Below are 19,644 nucleotides of genomic sequence, written 5' to 3'. Positions count from 1 at the left end.
TCGATAAAATTGGAGAATTTTTCTTTGGGAATTTCTCCAGGAAATTCTATCAAAACAGGATTGGCTGAATAAAAATTAACCTTTAGTTTTTTCTTTTAAGAAAATAATCGTTGGTCGATTGCGTCATTTAAAGTACAAACGTATTTTTTTTAAATAAAAACATTTAGAACCAAGTTTATACTGACACATGCTTAAAAATCCCAGGAAGGAATTCTGTAAATTTTATATTTTACTATACATTAACATTCATTGACACTGTCATTAATATACGGTAAAAACTAGTTACATAAATTACAGTAATTTGATGGTGCGATTATAATAATGTGTTTTATGTTGAATTCGTCATATCTTTGTTTTCGCAAGAGGAACCACACGGCAAGGCGTGCAGTCACTTTCGCTTTCAGTGACTTAACTGAGAACGAACGTGATAGACGTATAAGGGTTCCGCAACAGCCGAACCTCACGTGGTCGTAAAAAATAAATAAATATAAAAACTTTTTGCTGAACTAAGAGACGCGGTCAATTGAATGCTTTTGATAGTTCTGTGATGTTGTCTGTGATAATACTTGGTTGATTTTAGAAGGATATTCCTTAATGTGTGATAAAAATGGTGACTGATGCGCAGTGGCTTTTAATTCTTGGAATAACTGTACTACAATTTTCTGGTAAATAATTATTTAATTTAAATGCTATTGTTCCAATTATTGGAATGAAATAAAATCAATGCAATTTTTATTTTAATAGTTATTTAAACTTTATAAAAGTGTATGTATGCGAAACTTTTATGGTTTTTTAAAATAACAAATAAATTATTAATGTAAATATATCAGTAATATTTTTTAAATAATTAAAAAATAAGACGATAAGTTGTAGATCATTTTAATTACATTTAAATTACAATAAACAAAAATATTTATTTTGTATGGAAGTGAATGATGCGTTAAATATAATATGACCGCGCGCGCATTTCGCACAATGCGCCTACTTCCGAGTAGGTTACGTTACAAAAGTTAGTCGGCCAACGTTCATTGCATAATCTGCTCAAGTCTCGCCGCTCATACAAGCGAACGAATGAGGAATTTATCCTCTCTTTTACTAATTTTGTTTTCTTAAATTCGGCAGTACAAATTAAATTAATTTATATAAATATATTTACATAAATAAATGAGGTTTTATATTATATTCAACTATAACGGTTACCGCGTCTTATGGTCTTCGATAATATTTTTAACGGTGACCGCTTACCACATAGCAAGGTCACGACAAGCTGCTGAATTATAATTAAACGGTTGGCTTATTTTCCATTTCAAAGTGAAAGTAAACAAGATAGCGAACCAAATATGGTAGGATATTCAATTATTTGATATTATTTAATCTTACCGTTCAGATTTTTTTATAATTTCTATAATATATAATTATTTCTATGACATAAAATTCGTTCATAAATCGGTATTCGATAATATATTTTTTTCGTTACATAATACCTTGTCATTAAAGATTATATTTCCGTGTATATTTGCAGATATATTGAAATTCCAGCCAGTTTGCACGTATTGTATACAATAATGTTACAACACAGATATAAATCTAGATTATTAATTTTATACTCTGTTTTAATAAGTAAGGTCAACAATGAATAATTGTTAAGAACGCAACCTTAGATATACGATTTAAAAGAACACTAAGCGACATTGAATTAATTGCTAATAAATCATATAACTATAAATATTTGAACGGTAACAATTTTTGGTTAAGCATAAAACATGCGTTTAGTTTTGGTATGTAGTATTTTATAATGTACTGGCTGCCTGTCCCAATGTCACCCAAGAGAAATAAAAAAAATATTTACTTGTCAAAAACACTAATATACAAAAAAAAATCATCAAAGTCGCTCCACCCGTTTACAAGGATTTCAGTTACATACACACAGTAGAGAGTATATAGTTAGTATTGTCTATTTAAAACTTCTCTATTTTTTTTGAACACATTATATTTAATGAAAGCCCCGCTGGTAGGCTTTCATTAAATCTCGAAATAAATATTTTACTGAACAACTGGATATTAATTAAGTAATTACTCTTATTCATAAGCAGTATAATTGCATAATTATACATGTTATTATCATACACAATTAAATTTATATGCTCTGTATGAAAATCAATAATAAAAAAACCGTGGTTGAGAGGTATAAGATAAACTTATATTGTATATTTTAAAAGACAGCACAGATATCTGTTTTCGGTATGCAAGGCTAAACAATTTCCTTGAAAATTGTGAAGCAATCAAAATAATTTAACATGTCTTTTTAATTTGTTATGAAACCTTTAACATTCAAATTAGCGTTTCGTTGTTATGAAATTCTAAGCAATGTCATGTGTGTGATGTGTGTGTTGAAGAGTGTCTAAATTATAAGTATCTATTGTTATTAATTCTTAAATGTTTTCGTAACGTTTCGCATGTTCACTTTTGAATTTAAAGCCTGAATTTAAACTTTTGAATTTATTCCTTGCTCTTACATTATTTTAATATTAATAATAGTTTCCTTTTAGATTTCACGTTTGATGGCCTATATTATATCGTAAAAAGTATTTTACATTTTTAACAATATCAGTGTTTATGCGAATACTTATTATTGTATTTGCTCGTTTGCCTTCCAAAAAGAGTGAAAAAAGCAGTAGTCTTTATTTAGTTGTATTATTTGTATATTAAGGACACTGTCACAGTAAAAAAAATTGATAAAATATAGCAAGCTACTTTTGTTTTCATGTATTTTAAGTTCTATTGTTCAGGCACAAGCAATATAACATTTTAGGGCCCAAGATTAGTGATGTAAGCAGCTTATCACCCGCAGCTTCGCTCCGGTTTTAGGGCTGGATTTTCAGGTGTTAGGCATAAAAAGTCCACGTCTTTCCTTGAAGTTCAAGCTTCCATCATATGCAAAATTTCATCAAATTTGGTTCAGTGGTTTTACCGTGATGTAATAACAGATAGATCTAACATATAGTATTAGTATAGATAAACCTAACAAATTAACATCCTCAAGAGAAAAATCCAAAATCCACTCATGGTTTTCGTATAGATAGTTTGTTATAGGTAGTTTCATAGTATTACTTAGGTATTACTTAACTTCTATCATCTCTCGAAGTGTACAAAAATCGAATACTAAATACTAATTATTGAGTCATTAAGAGTCATTCCGATGCATAAGCAGCTTATTGATTCCGCAATTTATCGCTTCAATGACAAACATTTATAATTGATGTTAATGTCATTTCTTACTAGTATTCGGTTAAACACTATTTCCAAGGAATTGATCATAAATTTAAATAATAAAGGATTTATTTTATTATATCTACAAGACACTTGACAAGATTCACGCGTCATGTAGTAACAAAAATAGTAAAATAACAAAATATAATAAGAATTTGTATGTATAAATAAATATATACATAACGGGGCGCGGTTATTTTGGTTATTGATTTGGATAATAAATGAGTTGAGTAGTTGGCAATAATGTTTGATGGCTGATTTACTTTTAAGTGCGGGTCACTGTAGTAATATTTAACCTCCTTGTTTTTATATCATTTTATAACTTATGTCATATGTCACTCTTAAGAACTATGTACTGTTATTATGTAGAATAATATACGAGGTGTTATCTTATTACAGTCACCCGGATGGAGTTGTAAGTGTCATGGCAACGCGAGTCGTTATGTTTTAACAAGAGATTCGATTGTTGCTTGCAAACCCATTTGCTCTTAATTGAGATGAATTATTGTAATCCTTTGATATTTTTGTGGTGTACGATTGTTGAATCAATTAATACAGTGATTAGAGGTTATTAAATACGTTATATTTTGTGAATATCTCCATTGCACGCCCACATAATCTTCCAAATGTCGGATCAATCCCAGAACTCAACTGTTCGGCAACCTGCTCCTCCGAGATACAAATTAAAAAAATTGCAAGCTACTACAAATAATAACAACGTGGATGACAAGAATGCTAGAAGCATTTCCTTATTGAAACGAAATTTGATTCTCTGGGCAAGAAATGAACCAGCCAGCCCTCCTATCTTCACTAGAGGCAATAAGATATGTTATATCGTGTTATACAAATTTAACTTTAAAACTAGATCATTATTAACAGTAGAATATGAAATAACAATAGATAAATCCTTTGTTGTTGAAATTTGATACATTCAAACCTTAAAGACGTACGAAAAATAAATAAATTAATTAAGTAATATTTTCCTAATAATAAACCTTAATTTAAATAATTTTAAATAATAATTAAACACTCAGTTCTACACCAAATCAATATTCATTCGTTATTCAAGTAGACTGTTACAAACACTTGAATAGTCATTTTACAAGATTGAATTGAATGCAAAGCTCGAATTCTTAGTAGTTTACGTATTTTTTTATGTTAATTTATTTAACATGTCATTTGAATAACCCTTGACTGTCATTTGAAAGTGAATCTATTGGAGAGTGAAAGTTTAGTGACCTGTCACACTTTGAATCATAATCAATTTGCCGTCCAAACAAATTTGATACTTTACACGAGAGTGAATCTACTTCAAGACAGGTCCAACTGTGATGGATGTCTGTGGGAAACCAGATACGCTATTTCGTTATCTTCTCATGTCACCGTTCTCATCATTGTATTGTTTCTGTCTACATAGTAATAGTTTTATGTTTTTCTTAATATCTTCATATTGTGATTGTTTTTTGTCTATTACTTACATCATACTTACATTTGTTATGTATATGTATTTTAAATAAGTTGTTTTATATAATAACAAGGAAATGAACTATTTTATTGATTGTGTTAAACTATATATATTTTGGAGCTACATATTTATATACCCATACATATTTATATATATTACCCATATATATATATATATATATATGTGTGTGTGTGTTTCATATTATATATTATACATACATCCACTTAAAAGCCCCCCAATAACCGCAGTTCGAAGTTCATGTTCAGTATGAAAAAAATAGTTTTATTCAAATTGTAAAATTTTAAATCAATAATAAGCAAGTATTCGAAATAATTAAATGAACTATTATTATTTATTATTTAAGACTAAACGTGTCATTCCAGTAAGATGAATATAGCGTGATCATTTCAATATACATACATATGTATATTTACAATATTATGCAGCTTACAGAAAGACCTTGTTGAGAAATAGAGGCCGGACTCTACAACTTGTACTAGATTTGACTTTAATTAAAACTCGTTTTATAAAGCATAAAAAACTCATTAAAGTAATATTATCTCTATTCATTTATATCCTTTATGTTATATAATGTTTGTATAAAAATAATATGTTTTTGCTTATATTATCTGACTCGTATCTATATTGACTTTTAAGTTGGCTAGAAAAGATGTTTACATACCAGTTAAATAACCGAATTGATCTCTAATAATATACTAACTTCAATACCTTGTTGTACTTTTATGTTAATTTATGACTTTCTCATTTTATGTTCAATAAAGAATTACCTATTATTATTATCAATTTTGAAATATTTTAACCTCAGTTGCAAGAGCCTAATTAATATATTTTTGTAACTAACTTTTCATATAAAATGAAAGCATATAATTTTGAAAAAAATATACTTCAAGCCTCGTTTTTTTTTATCACACTAATCACCACATCTATCTAAATCTATTATTACAATAAAACTAAAATAAGTGTTTCCGTTACGAATCGCCTGTGCAAAACAAGTGCCCGATCTTCGTTAGAATGTAGCCACGAACAAAACAATGTTCGCTTCTATTTTACGGTCTGACTGCTCGAGATTTGAAACAAAGCACATTTACCTAAATACCTTACGTTTCCGTCACGTAAAGAACAAGGTTTGCAAGGTTTTAGTAAATTGTTACTTTTATTGTGTTGTAACTAAATTGTCATAAAGAAAAAAAGATATAACAACATCGTTGTGAATAAAAATGACGTATGTTTTTATTACAACATGTTTCAAGAGTCACAGGTTTTTCTCAATAAAATTAAAATTTTAATTTAAAGTTATTATTCGCAAGCCTTTTTATTTTGGATTCGGCACACAAACAATGCATATAAAAACATTGCATGAAAAAGGATTTGTTATACTCTTAAAGTACCTATAAATGCCAGACAACCCTTTTTGGGAATTTAAAAGTAACGCTAGCATAATTTGCTGTTTTGTTTTCTCATTACCAAAGCGTTAAGAAGTGGATATATGTCGTTGATCTTGAACGATTGGGCATAGCCGATAAAAATCTCGCGCGAAAATCTCACACCGCAGAGCATAAGGCCTGCATTTGTGGACATAAGTGCCACAAGTCCGTTCAGGCCAATATATCGTCGTCACTGATATCTAATTATGCGACAGATCATACAACATAATCCACTAAATCTTTAAAAAAATCATCGACGAATAAGTTATATTCAATAATGCTCAGCGCAGTTTTGTTATTGCGTTAAATGTACTTTTGTTATTTGTTATAAAGTCCATAATATTCATAAATCCTTACGCTAAATTTTTTTTTTTATTTCGGACTAACAAATCTTGTGATTTGCGCGTTCAAGCGAAAAAATTCTTCGGTTTTATATAATAGTACAATTTATCCAATTTTTGTATAGTTTTACGAAAATGTGTCCAATACTTCACTGTTTTCTTTATTGATTAGTAATCTCATGGCGGTTAAAAATATATCATGCAATCCTTAACTATAATTTTTTTAAAGTTAATTAACGTAGTCGTGTAGTATAAGTAATACTACTCATTAAGCGTTACAAATACAACGCTGCTACAAAATATCGAAACAAGTCCACTAACGAAATATTTACCTAAGTTTTAATTAGCCTCAGCTGCGTATAATTTAATATTGTGAAGACCATTTGAGAGGTTAGGTTATTTCGAATGTTTTCAATGCGAATAATTTAGGTATGTTTAATAATAAGAGACAGGCCCGTCAACGTGTAAATCATCGGTGAACCGTCTCAGAATGTCTCTTAAATTATTATTTTTGCACAACAGTTTTCCAGTGAAATTTCTGTTTATAGTTATAGTTCTAGAGAAAGAATATAACAAATGTAAATCAACCAATCAGGCTAGCAACGCAGAAGAACAACTTCTGGATATGTTTTGTAGGAGTCGCGAAATATTCTGACAATGCTTACTTACTTGCTTACTTGTTATTCAACATGAACTATGATTCTATGATCTATGTGCCTATATTAACCTCTTTAAAAATATATATTGCTTACTTGAAGCAGAAATAATCTTTAATAAAGATTTAAATACGACTCTTCAAATATTTTCCGCAACATGTTAAATAATTAATAAATATTATTTACAGTGCTAAAGACCCAGGAGCAAAACTCTTTAAAAGATGGCCGGGAGAAGAAACCACAGTCTGTCAGGGATCTCCTCAAAACGGGATCATGCATTCCACCACCATTCAGATGTCCACATCCAAAAATGCAATATTATCTTTACACAAGGTTTGTACCTAATTATAAATATTTTTTATATTCTAAGTATGAAAATACTTAGGCAAATAGATATTTAGGCAAATAGATCATCTCCATATTGTATACTAGCTGTTACCCGCGGCTTTGCTCGCGTAGAATATGAATATATTTACAAATAACTTGAAATATTACGTTAATGTAAGACCTCTTTGTATACCACATTGGTGTGTATTTCAGCCCTTAGGGTAGAATATCCAGAAAAGCTTTAATGCGAATCAACTCATTTTTAATCAGAATTCCAAAAATAAAGTATCATGTTTTTAACTTAAAAAATAACTGACTCCCATAAAAAACTTTCAACTCTTATTTCACCCCCTTAGTGGTAGATTATCTAGAAACGCTTAAATAGGTATCAACTCATTTATTATCAGTATCCCAAAAATAAAGTTTCTTGTTTCTATCTTAAAAAATGACGGACTTTTATACAAACTTTCAACCCTAATTTCACCCCCTTAGGGGTAGAATATACAGAAACGCTTAAATAAGTATCAACTCTTTTTTAATCAGTATCCCAAAAATAAAATTTCATGTTTCAACTTAAAAAATTACGGACTTTCATACATACTTTCATCCCTTATTTCACCCCTTTAGGAGTAGAATTTCCTAAATTCCGTCCTTAGTGGGTGTCGTGATATGTTAGTTTATAAGTGTTCTAAAAATGACAATACTTTCAACAACTTACAACCTTTCATCCCCTTTTCAAACCTTATTTTTCCAAATAAAAAGTAGCCTTTGTCCTTTCTCCGGCTCTAGACTATTTTTCTACCAAATTTAATTTAAATCGGTCCAGTAGTTTTGGCGTGAAAGCGAGACAGACAGACAGACAGACAGACAGAGTTACTTTCGCATTTATAATATTAGTATGGAAGTATGGATTGTGGGAAGGAAACCTCGAATACAGCATCAATGCTACCATTAGGTCATCACCATGTACTGAGCAATTCTCTAAAAAAACTAGAAATTCAATGATGAACACTAACTGTAATATCAGACGTGACATAGTGTATCACCGTTAGTCAGTTTTCGACATTTCGAGTTACGAAGTACCTACTTCCACTCCTTCAATCAGACTCACACTTCACACTCAGACTCACTAGTCATTCAAACGAAAATATACAATGTATGAAGAAATGAAGTGCCACTAGTAATAGTAACCAGTCTTATAATTCGATGGGACGCCATTTCAACACAACCGGAGAGATATTAGGTACAGAACTAGCTGCTTTAAGTACTATCTGAGGCACTGAAGTGTAAATACTACCTACTGGCACACCCTAGGCTGTTTCTCATAGTAGTTTGACAGTTATAAGCACATAATACTACGACATAGACAGAGTATACGAACTTGGAAAATACAAATAAACAAATTATTATCTGATTATTGAAGATTAATTTCTTTATATAGTTGAAAATATATACACGTTAGATAATTCACGATAAATTCAATTAATTTTAATAAACAAGAATACTGAAATATTTAAAATTATAAAAATATTTCCATTTGTAGTGTTTAAATTTTAAACAATGCTATACAAGATATTAACATAAAACCTCGATTAAATATTTAATTGAAGGTCGATACTTTATTTCTCACTTTGTTTCAGATCGACTCAAGAGAAAGGCGAGTTAATAAATACACTCGACAATGACTCGCTTACATATTCAAAATTTAACAAAAAGCATCCAACTAAGATCGTCGTGCATGGTTTCGGGGGAGGCAGAAACCTATCCCCGAGTACTGATATGAGGGAAGCGTATTTCAAACAAGGAAACTATAATATTATCATCGTTGATTATGGAACTCTTGTGAAGGAACCTTGCCTCAGTCAGGTTGATATTTCTTATTTCAACTAACTATTTTACTTGGTGGTAGAGCTTTGTGCAAGCCCATATGGATAGGTACAATCCACTCATCAGATATTCTACTGCCAAGCAGCAGTGTTCAGTATTGTTGTGTTCCGGTTTGAAGAGTGAGTGAGCCAGTGAAAGGCATAAGGGACACACCGTCTTAGTTCCCAAGGTTGGTGGCGCATTGGCGATGTAAGGAGTGGTTAATATTTCTTACAGCGCCATTGTCAGCGGTGGTGACCACTAACCATAGGTGGCCCCTTTTCTCCTTCGCCAACCTATACCATAAAAATAAACTATTATTCAAACTCCTCTTAATTTTTGATCGACCAATACATGAGACTGCTCGGAAATTATGTTAGTATTTTGGTTCTGTTATTTTTTTAAATAGGTAACTCGCATTTATGCTTCCTGATGTTAAGTAATCGCCTTCAGCCATAGTCATCGGCGCTATAAGCATTATTAATCAACCCTCACATCATCAATACATCATTAACGTGTTTTGCCGTAGAATGTGTAATTATTGGGTGCTAGTTACCCCGACTAATCACCAATATTAAAATTTATATGAGACCGAAAATCCACTGACAGGCTATCACATCACGAGATACCCAAAACTATATGTCCGATTGAATTTAAATATAGCAAAGTCTTTCCTTTTTACCCGTAAGAAATCGGGACGGACAAATATATAATAAAATATATAAGTATAGTATAAAATACGATGCGTCTATGAAGACATGATAGTTTATAGAAATACATATATTTTATTAAATTATAAAATCATATTATTTGTAGGTAGGTAGCTATAGGTAGGTATATATTGAGTAAAGTAACCACCGCATTGATTACATATCTTACCGTCCGCGTTGCTTATAATAAAATTTGCATTTTTTTTCGTTCGATATTCAAAACAAACTAGTTCTTAAACAGCAATACAAAACACAATAATTAATATACTTTATGTACACCAATAATAAAAGAAACATAAGTAAAAACAATATAACATTTAATTAAATTAATCTTGAATAATTTCAACTTGGTCCATATTATAATAGTAAATAATATCCTTATTACAAAGCCATTATAACAAAGCTTTATAGAAGTGTTGAAATGTAATTGCAGTGTAAGATATCTTATGCATGTATCTAAATCCTAAATTAAGACATTACGGCAGTATTATTGCGGTAGCGTTTGTGGTTACTGAAACAGCTCCTAGAAGGTTGGACTACACTTAGTAATAAAATATACCTCATATACATCTGAAATAAATAATGTTGTTCCTAAAACGTCTGATTACAATTGAAAGGTTGACTTTTATTTCTTTTTGTTGTGTATATTTATTTATATGTCGCCGGACATGTTGTAAATTATATTTGTATTTATGAATGTATTTGTTGTTATAAACTATTGAATTTAATTTCTTTGCATTTCAATTTGTTAAGCTATTTTCTTCTTATTTGAATAGAAAATAATAGTAACAATTTAAAAAAAAAATAGACAATTTATATTTAAACTTTTTATTCATAGCCTTTTTTATTTTCTTTATCGAAAAACGATTTTTGGATTGAACTAAGTAAATAATAATTAATTAGTAAAACCTGTCTCAAAATTATTTAAGTATTTAATGTTGTTTTAGATAGAGTGGGCTCCTCGGTTCGCCAGTATGTGCATAACCCAGTTGGTGGAGTACTTACAATACCACCCTATCAAGCCAGTACCACCGGAGAAGATACATACTATTGGCTACAGTGTTGGCGCACACATACTTGGCCTCGTTGCCAATCATTTATCTGAAGGCAAGCTTGGCCGAATAACCGGTACTTACTGCATTTCTATACCATTAAATAACACGTCTATTTAAAAAAAATTAGATGCAATTATGAGTATCAAAGTTCGATCGCAACATTTAATTATATTTTAACGTTTTCTGAAATTAACAAAAGCTGTGAACAGGCCTTCTTAACTATTAAGGAAGAAGTTTCAGAAACAAGGAGAACTTAATAGTAGATAGGGAAAACGATGTCTCATATGGTTAAAACTGCTGAATGTGTAAAATTCTGCCATTGGGGAGTTTTAGTTTGCACATAACGTTGCATTAAAATATATGTCTGTCGCCTTATAATAACTAATTTCAAATGTGTTCCAATATATCGTTTGTTTTGGTTTCAATACATCACCTCTTGGATTACAAACTATTCTTAGATAAACTTCAATTAATGTAATATTTAGAAATATCGTATTATTTGTTACAAGATCCTTAACTCTTTGCCAGGCAAAACGCCAAGGTTGAATATCAGGGGCGAACTTCCTGATGGTAATGATGGCAATAAGCGATTAATATTAGACGTTTGTATCTTCAAAATCAAGACCGTAACTTGTTCTATAAGAAACGAAGAAATCACAAGGCTAAACACAAAGATCGTTAAAAATTTGGGTGACATAAAAACATGCCCCGGTAATCTTGCCAATAAAGATAAAACGTTGACATTTAATATGAAACTGTTTTCGTTTCAGGTCTTGATCCAACAATATTCTTCTACATGGGCAATAATAGATCACGAGACCTCGATTATACAGACGCTCTCTTTGTGGATATCTTGCACACAGGCGCCGGAATTCTCGGCCAGTGGGGCCCGAACGGCCATGCAGATTTCTACGTCAATGGTGGTTCCAGCCAGCCAGGGTGCGCACATGATACTATATTCCGTAAGATATTCATTATTTCTGTATTTATTAATATCACGATAACTATTTTTAACGTGCCAGTAGAAAGTTATTGTAATAATTCTATCATTTTGTAAAAGTACAAATTTTGGCATTTCTTCACATTTTAATATCAGGGATATTAAATATACTGTTTATGTATGTATGTTTGTACTTTTTATTTTTATTTTTGTCGTATTGTCGCATACCTCGAGAACAAATAAGAATGAGAACACAGGACCGGATTCATTCGACGCATAATTATGTAACTAGAACCAGATTAAGATTTAATTTAAATCGATCAACCAGTTTATTTTTTTGCTGAATAAAAAATATGACAAAAAGTCGAGATACTTATATAATTTATATTAAGACAAAAAGAAACAGGATCTCGAGGGCACAATTAGCACCATTTCCTATAATTATTTTATTAAACAATCTAAATAAAATGACCCATCTATTTAATTGTTCTCGAGATATGAAAGAAATTTTGACAACGATTCTATAGACATAATATACCTTTGTTATAGTATTTTATATACCCAGCAGGAACGGAATCAGTAAAAATATCAATTCAGTTAAAGCGCCATCTCTGTTCTAACAGTGGAACGATAATGCCAACAGCACAGAAAATAGAAATGAGGGGTCGTTTAACTTATGCAGTTACTTGTCTGTGTACCGGCTGCTTAAAACTTATCAAGTTCACAATAGATGTCACTGTGATACATAAAATACTTCGAAGTTAATATTATATGAGAAAAATTAAAATTATTTCTTTTTAATTTTTTTTTTGAGCAACTGCTAATCATAAAAATTATTAAAAATAACTTTAACAATGATGATGATGAAATATTATATAATAATGTGCTATTCTGTTTAGAGACCATTTTATTTTAAATTTATTAAAATGAAACCATATCTACATATATGTATACCTAACAGGCACAACTATTAAAATCTTTAAAATGTAATTGTTTTCCAGAAACTCTTTCATGCGATCACACAAAAGTAACACCATACTTCATTGAGTCTATCAACAGCCGGGTTGGTTTCTGGGCGGGCCCCTGTCCCAATCTCTTCTCTTATTTAATCGGGTGGTGCGAACCCAAGGACACGGAGTACGTGCTCATGGGAGAACACGTCACGCATAAGTAAGTATAAACTAACCAGCGTAACTTTCTAAATTTATTTTTTCTTTCACAATTTTACTCAACAAAATATTCATTCAAATACTTGTATAAAGACATCGACGTCTATGTATGTATATACGTAATTGAGGCATCGTAGATTTTTTACAATAGCATGGAAACTTATGTCGCATCCTATATGTCATTGATCTCATCTGTGAGGAGAAGGTTTTGAAGGACTTCATTTGTTGAGGCAATATTATTACCGACAATTACATATAAAATTGCCGTGGTTACCACCGGAATTATATTGGACTGAGATTTTTAAAGTATATCGTAATAATCTGTAGCCAATAAATCTGAATCATAAAAAAAATCTTGGAACGATTATATATTCATTTTAAAATAATTTGACAACATTTTATTTTCAGTGCCAGAGGAGTGTATTATGTTACCACAAACGCGAACCCCCCCTACGCTAGAGGTTTCCCGGGAAAGACCCGAAAACTCAGATCAGTGACTCCATACAGTTGATTCAAACTTAATAGAATACTTGGCTTCAGGGACTTTCTGGTAGATAGATATCTAATTTCTTCTCATTACTTTTTATTTCCTACCTCAAATGTGGTGTAGAGTTAATTGATAGGCTTACGTACACATTACAACATCGCAACTCTACTCCTTTGGTTATAATAAGCGTCCTGTAAATGGTAAATATACTTTGAGTAATATTATGGAGACTGATCCGTAGCAAGCCGCCTGTAACCCGCGTGCAAGACGTGTAGGACAACCAATCTTGGAGGCAAATTGGAGGTAAAGATAAAGCCTTAAGTTATTTCATATATTAGTATTGCACACAGTAACTGCAAGGAAATGTTATTATAATAATAATTCGAGTAGAGGTAGCAGCTACTCCAAGAGAAATGTCACGTCAGGTGCTTATAGATTTCCAGCATCGTCTTATGACTTATAATGTACTCACAATAGACACCCCTTATGTAACGTTATTTTTAAAATCAAGCTATTATATAGTGTTTTCATATTCATTGTGAATGCATGCAGCTTAAACAACCCGTGTACCTTTATCGTTGACCCTTCTATATTTACCTAGATAGACCAACGATCAAGGCTATAGATGGTTCTGGGTTCAAATTTCGGGAACAATAAAAAAAATCAATGGAGATCACGTCTGTGTGTGCCTTCTGATGCTGTGTTAGCACATAAGCGTGCGCGTACCTAAGCTACCTACTTATTTTATTTTTGGCTGCACAAATAAGTTATAGATATCATGATATCAGTACTTAAGGGGGCTTAGATTACGAGATATTCAGAAAATCTTTTTAATGAATATAGTTAAGATCTCAACTAACGCAAGAGTGAATCGATTAATAAATTTTTTTTAAGCTACGTCTTTTAAATATAGTATATGTAGTAAATATTTTTAAGATGACATTGCTATTGGAATGGGTATTTAAATATATAAACAGGTTATTGGTAATTCGACGTATTCCGGGAATACGTCGAATTACCGCTAACCCTGTATATATCAATAGATGCGAAACTATAACATAAATATGATCAAATATTTAGGTATAGCCCTTTATAGAGACTTGTTTGGCTTTTGTATTAAATTTGTAAATGACACTGTCGGTACAATAACTTGCCTTTTTTTAAAACGATTTTGTGATTCTCATTCATAGAACATAATAAACAATATTGCTAAAGTTAACACAACTTGTATTTCTTGAAATTTATGTAATAAAAATATTTTTTTGTAATAACCTTATTAGAGTGTGTCTTTCTCAGAGTATATTTTACTTATTAAATTTCAATATATTGGTAAATAATTTATATTACCTAAAATAAATAAGGTTACCGTAATCACCTGCCCTGGGGTAGACAGAATAGAGTTATTGATCTAAGAACCGGGTGGCTAGGTACCGTAAAAAATTGCTCTCATGTTTTTTAATAAAAAATCAGAATGTATATCAAACTCTTTGGAGTTTAGTATCAGCCTTAGTCTCATAACTGCCATTTTATTTTTTAAGTTATACATAATTATATACTTGGTTCTCTTGTACCTTTGTAAATAGTTTAATGGTATTGTGTGATTTATTTATTAATTTACTTTAAAATAAAATTATTTATGATCAACTATTTTCTTTTTATTAAATCTCACATTTTGTACACTTTAAAGACTTTATACTCTGTGTCATTGGTTCAACGATTTTTTATATCTCCAACGATGGCAATGTAAAAAAGATAAACTTTCATTACACCTGTTTGGATTTCCAATCAAGGAAACTAAGATTGTGCTGCCTTACAAATCATTTAACGGGAACACAACATTTTTTTTTATGATATCGTTAGGCGGACGAGCTCATGGGCCACCTAATGGTAACTGGTCACCACTGCCCATAGACAATGACGCTGTAACACATATTAACCATTCCTTACATTACTAATGCGCCACCAACCTTGGGAACTAAGATGTTATGTTCCTTGTGCCTGAAATTATACTGGCTAAGTCACCCTTCAAACCAGAACACAACAATACTAAGTACTGCTATTTGGCGGTAGAATATCTGATGAGTGGGTGGTACCAACCCAGACGGGCTTGCACAAAGCCCTACCACCAAGTATTGTCAACATTAAATGTTTTTTGAAAAAGTGGATTGTGCCGTAGAGCTATTGATTAAGAAATATTTAAAATTACTAAATAAATAAAAAAAAAATGATTCATAATTAATGTTCTGAGATAAAATTTTAGCAAGCCATTTATATTATTTATTATTTAAGTAGTTCTCAGTGACAGTCAGCCCAGTGCTCTGAAGTTCGAATTCCTCGAAGTTCATACAATACATTTTGTATTGTTATGAATACTTGTTACTAATCTTGTTTAAGTATTAATAGACTATTTGACAATGTGAAAAATAAAGTGTCAATTATTGTAATCGGTATATATTATGAGTTTAAAAATGGTTATTTATTAACGAAAGTTAAAAATAATAATTAATTCATTCATAAATAAAAATGCATTTTCTTAAACGTTTGTCACGTGACACAAAACGCTCCTGATTGGTCGGGCTTATGATGATGTCACATGCATGTTAACCTCGTTTGCCTACTGTATGTGGATTATATGTGCCACAGATTACAATACAGGAAAGTGACGTCACCGACCCCATTGCAGCGCTATATTGTCAAAGTAGCGTTTTCGCGCGCTATTTAAATATGGGATTTTTAATTTGATATTTTTCAGCAAATATTTACTAGAATTAAAAAAAAAACAACTTTTACTGGTTTCCATAACCTCTACTAAATAATATAAAAAGGATTTTAAAAACCAGCCAAATAGCCTATTACACTAAGTACATATTTCTGCAAAATCCTTCATCATAGACCCTACTGTTACGTAGTCTTCTGGCGTGCTGTTATCAAAGACTAAGACTAACCAAAGACAATGAGATTTAAAACATAGACAATTTTACTACTGTTTAATATATATATATTATTTTAATATACATCTTTTTGTTTTATATATATATTCCTAACAGCGTCTATTTTCTTAATTTGGTCCAGACTATACAATATTTGATGTTTCATAAATATATTGAATAATATTGTTACCTAGATAATTGCAATCATCCATCCAAGAGAAAAAAATCAAACAAAATTGTAATTTCCAAACATATATTAGGGAAGATAATTTCATCATTTTATTATTAAATATTTACAAAAACATAAATTAAATATGAATACATTACACTTAAAGGTAACAAATTAACCTCAAACAAAGTCATAATTAAACAACATAAAAATTAAATCAAGTATCACGTCGATGTTGACGACAGATCATCCCTATGATCCGCGATGTAGAGTACGGCTACATTACAAATTGTAGCTGTAATGTCGTATCTATTTTCAATATATAATTTTTCAATTATTTGAGTAGTTCATTGTTCAATTTTTGCTTAAATCAATGACAATGAAGCCACAGCTACTATACAATAACTAATTATAATAATATTTGTCATGCACTGAAGTACAGTTTGCTATGCAAACGAAATTGCTTAAATTATTATTCATTGTTTTAACAATTCTACTTATATTCCTAAAAAACAATACTGTGTTAAAAGCGTTATTCAAACGATTGTTTAAATATTAAAATATATATATCTCTCTCCCCCTTTTTATGTAAATGAGTTACATTTTTGTTTATTTTATAACTAAACCTAGTTTAAGAATTCTTTTACAAAATATGTCCTAGTTACATTAACAACTATCTGCGCCGCGTAGTTTCAAACGACTTAAACGTTTTTGCTCTAACCTCGTAGGCTATATCAATAATTGGACTTGTCTTATGTTAAAAGAATTCTTCAAATCGGACCAGTAGATCTTGAGAATAGCGAGTTTAAACAAACAAACTCTTTAGCTTAAAATATTAGCATAGATGTTACGCATATTTTTAACGGTGTGATAAAAAATACCGATTGATAGATCGCAAATTGTTATATTTTTTTTACTTTTAAAGAACAGACAGTGTCAATACACTGTCACAGTAACTTGACGCTCACTCATCCTTCAAAACTTTCCAGTCTGAAAATTATTAAATGAATAAGCTATAATAAAAAGTACTCAAGTTCATCCCGATATTAACGGAAATAATAATGAGATAAAACCGAAAAAAGCTTACTATATAGTACCTAAAAATGAATATCGGAATAAACGTAAAAAACCTGTGAAAATATTATAGATTTGATATAGATATACATTCAAAAGTTACTAAGCTTTATATATTCTTAAATAAATTTAATTAAATACTTCCTAGCTATTATTAATACATATTATTATTTTTTGACTATATTACAAAACATTAATCGGAAAGTTTATAGTTATTTTTTGTTATTTCATTAGTTTATTATTTTACATAAATACAATATAATAGGCCTGTTTGAAACCGATGATTGCTTAGTTTTAAAAACTTAAGTACACCTTTATTATGTTTTACTACAGATTACATATTCGAAAAATCCTTTTTAAAAAAAAAAACTTTGAAAAATAATAATTATAATAGCATAAATTTTAAAAATCCATGCAGATTATTACCTAATAACTATGAAATACACGTGTAATTATATTGATGAATATAATAATGATAAATTAATAATTAATTAAATGACTGGAAAAAATAAAATGAAAAATTAATCTCTATATATTTTTTTTAAAATCATGTAATTATTACCTTATATATTACGTGCAAAGAAATGAGAATATCGACAAAATTAAAAAAAAAAAAACAAATTTAATAAACGGTAATATTTCTACCTATAACGAACTGAACGAATAAAGCTCTTTCATATTTACAGCTTCGAATTGAAGGACTTTCAACGCAAATCCTTAAATATGAGTCTAATCAGTAATTGACCAGTCAGTTCTTTCTTGCAAGTATACTTATTAGTATTTTACGAATACATGACTAATTATAACTCTACACATCATGTATATACGTACTTATAACTAACTATTATATTTATATACTTTTTTCTTATTGTTGAATAATAATATTAAAGAACAAAACAAAATATCGGAAATATAAATTAAGAATGAGCTAGGAAATTTTTGGGTGGTTATACCGAAATACTGTTATATATCATTTTTTTTTTTGCTATTGATTTAATGTCTTATGATACATGATTAAATTCTGCTTAAAGTCCATGTTATCATTGATTAATGATGAGATCTGAAAGCCATTGTTATGCCAAAAAACCACAGTAATTTATTTGTGACTTGGTGCAGTGCCAGTGATCGGATGTTTTTTTTTTTAATTCCATAAGAAGGATGGTTAAATGGGCAACCTTATGGTAAGTGGTCACTACTGGCCATAGATATTGGCATCGTAAATAATCCTTACATCGTCAATACCCCACCGACCTTGGGTACTGAGGTGTTATGACCCTTGTGCCTGTAACACTGACTCAATCGCCCTTCAAACCAGAACAAGAATACTAAGTATTGCTGGTTGGCAGTTGAATATATGAAGAGTGAGACTCAGACAGACTTGCACAACCAGACTACAGAGCCCAAGTAATATCAAGTTTTGAAGTAATTTTGTGTAACCGAACTCTGATGATGCTAACCCAGCATACTATAAAAGAAGAAGCTTTTTAAATATTTTCTACGATGTTAAGTAAACTTATTAAACAGTACGTTACGTTTATGACTTAAATTTCTAACTCAGTTCTGTACCTATGTCTTATATATCCATACAGTATTTACATACTATTATATTACCCTATGTTTTGAGTTTTATTGTCAACACAGCCTTATAGAGTGAGATCACCCGTATAACAATAACATTATTTCCTTAATATCTATTACACGTTAAATATTATAATATTTATCAATAAACCAAAAATTAAT

At 30.3% G+C, this 19,644-nt stretch overlaps 1 protein-coding gene across 1 annotated transcript; it reads left to right on the top strand.

The window, feature by feature from the left end:
- Nucleotides 1-372: 372 nt before the first annotated feature.
- Nucleotides 373-14,604, top strand: LOC113402433 (phospholipase A1 member A-like). The gene is made up of 7 exons (XM_026643046.2): nucleotides 373-665; nucleotides 7,366-7,510; nucleotides 9,145-9,370; nucleotides 11,028-11,208; nucleotides 11,906-12,097; nucleotides 13,077-13,245; nucleotides 13,653-14,604. The coding sequence occupies exons 1-7, from the start codon at nucleotides 608-610 to the stop codon at nucleotides 13,753-13,755; spliced, it is 1,074 nt and encodes a 357-aa protein (XP_026498831.1). The 5' UTR covers nucleotides 373-607; the 3' UTR covers nucleotides 13,756-14,604.
- The last annotated feature ends 5,040 nt before the right edge of the window (nucleotides 14,605-19,644 follow it).

Source organism: Vanessa tameamea, chromosome 10 (genome assembly GCF_037043105.1).
Source record: "Vanessa tameamea isolate UH-Manoa-2023 chromosome 10, ilVanTame1 primary haplotype, whole genome shotgun sequence".
NCBI classification, from domain to species: Eukaryota; Metazoa; Arthropoda; class Insecta; order Lepidoptera; family Nymphalidae; genus Vanessa; species Vanessa tameamea.
The sequence above is the reverse complement of the archived record's forward strand: the minus strand, read 5'-3'. Positions and strand labels throughout refer to the sequence as shown.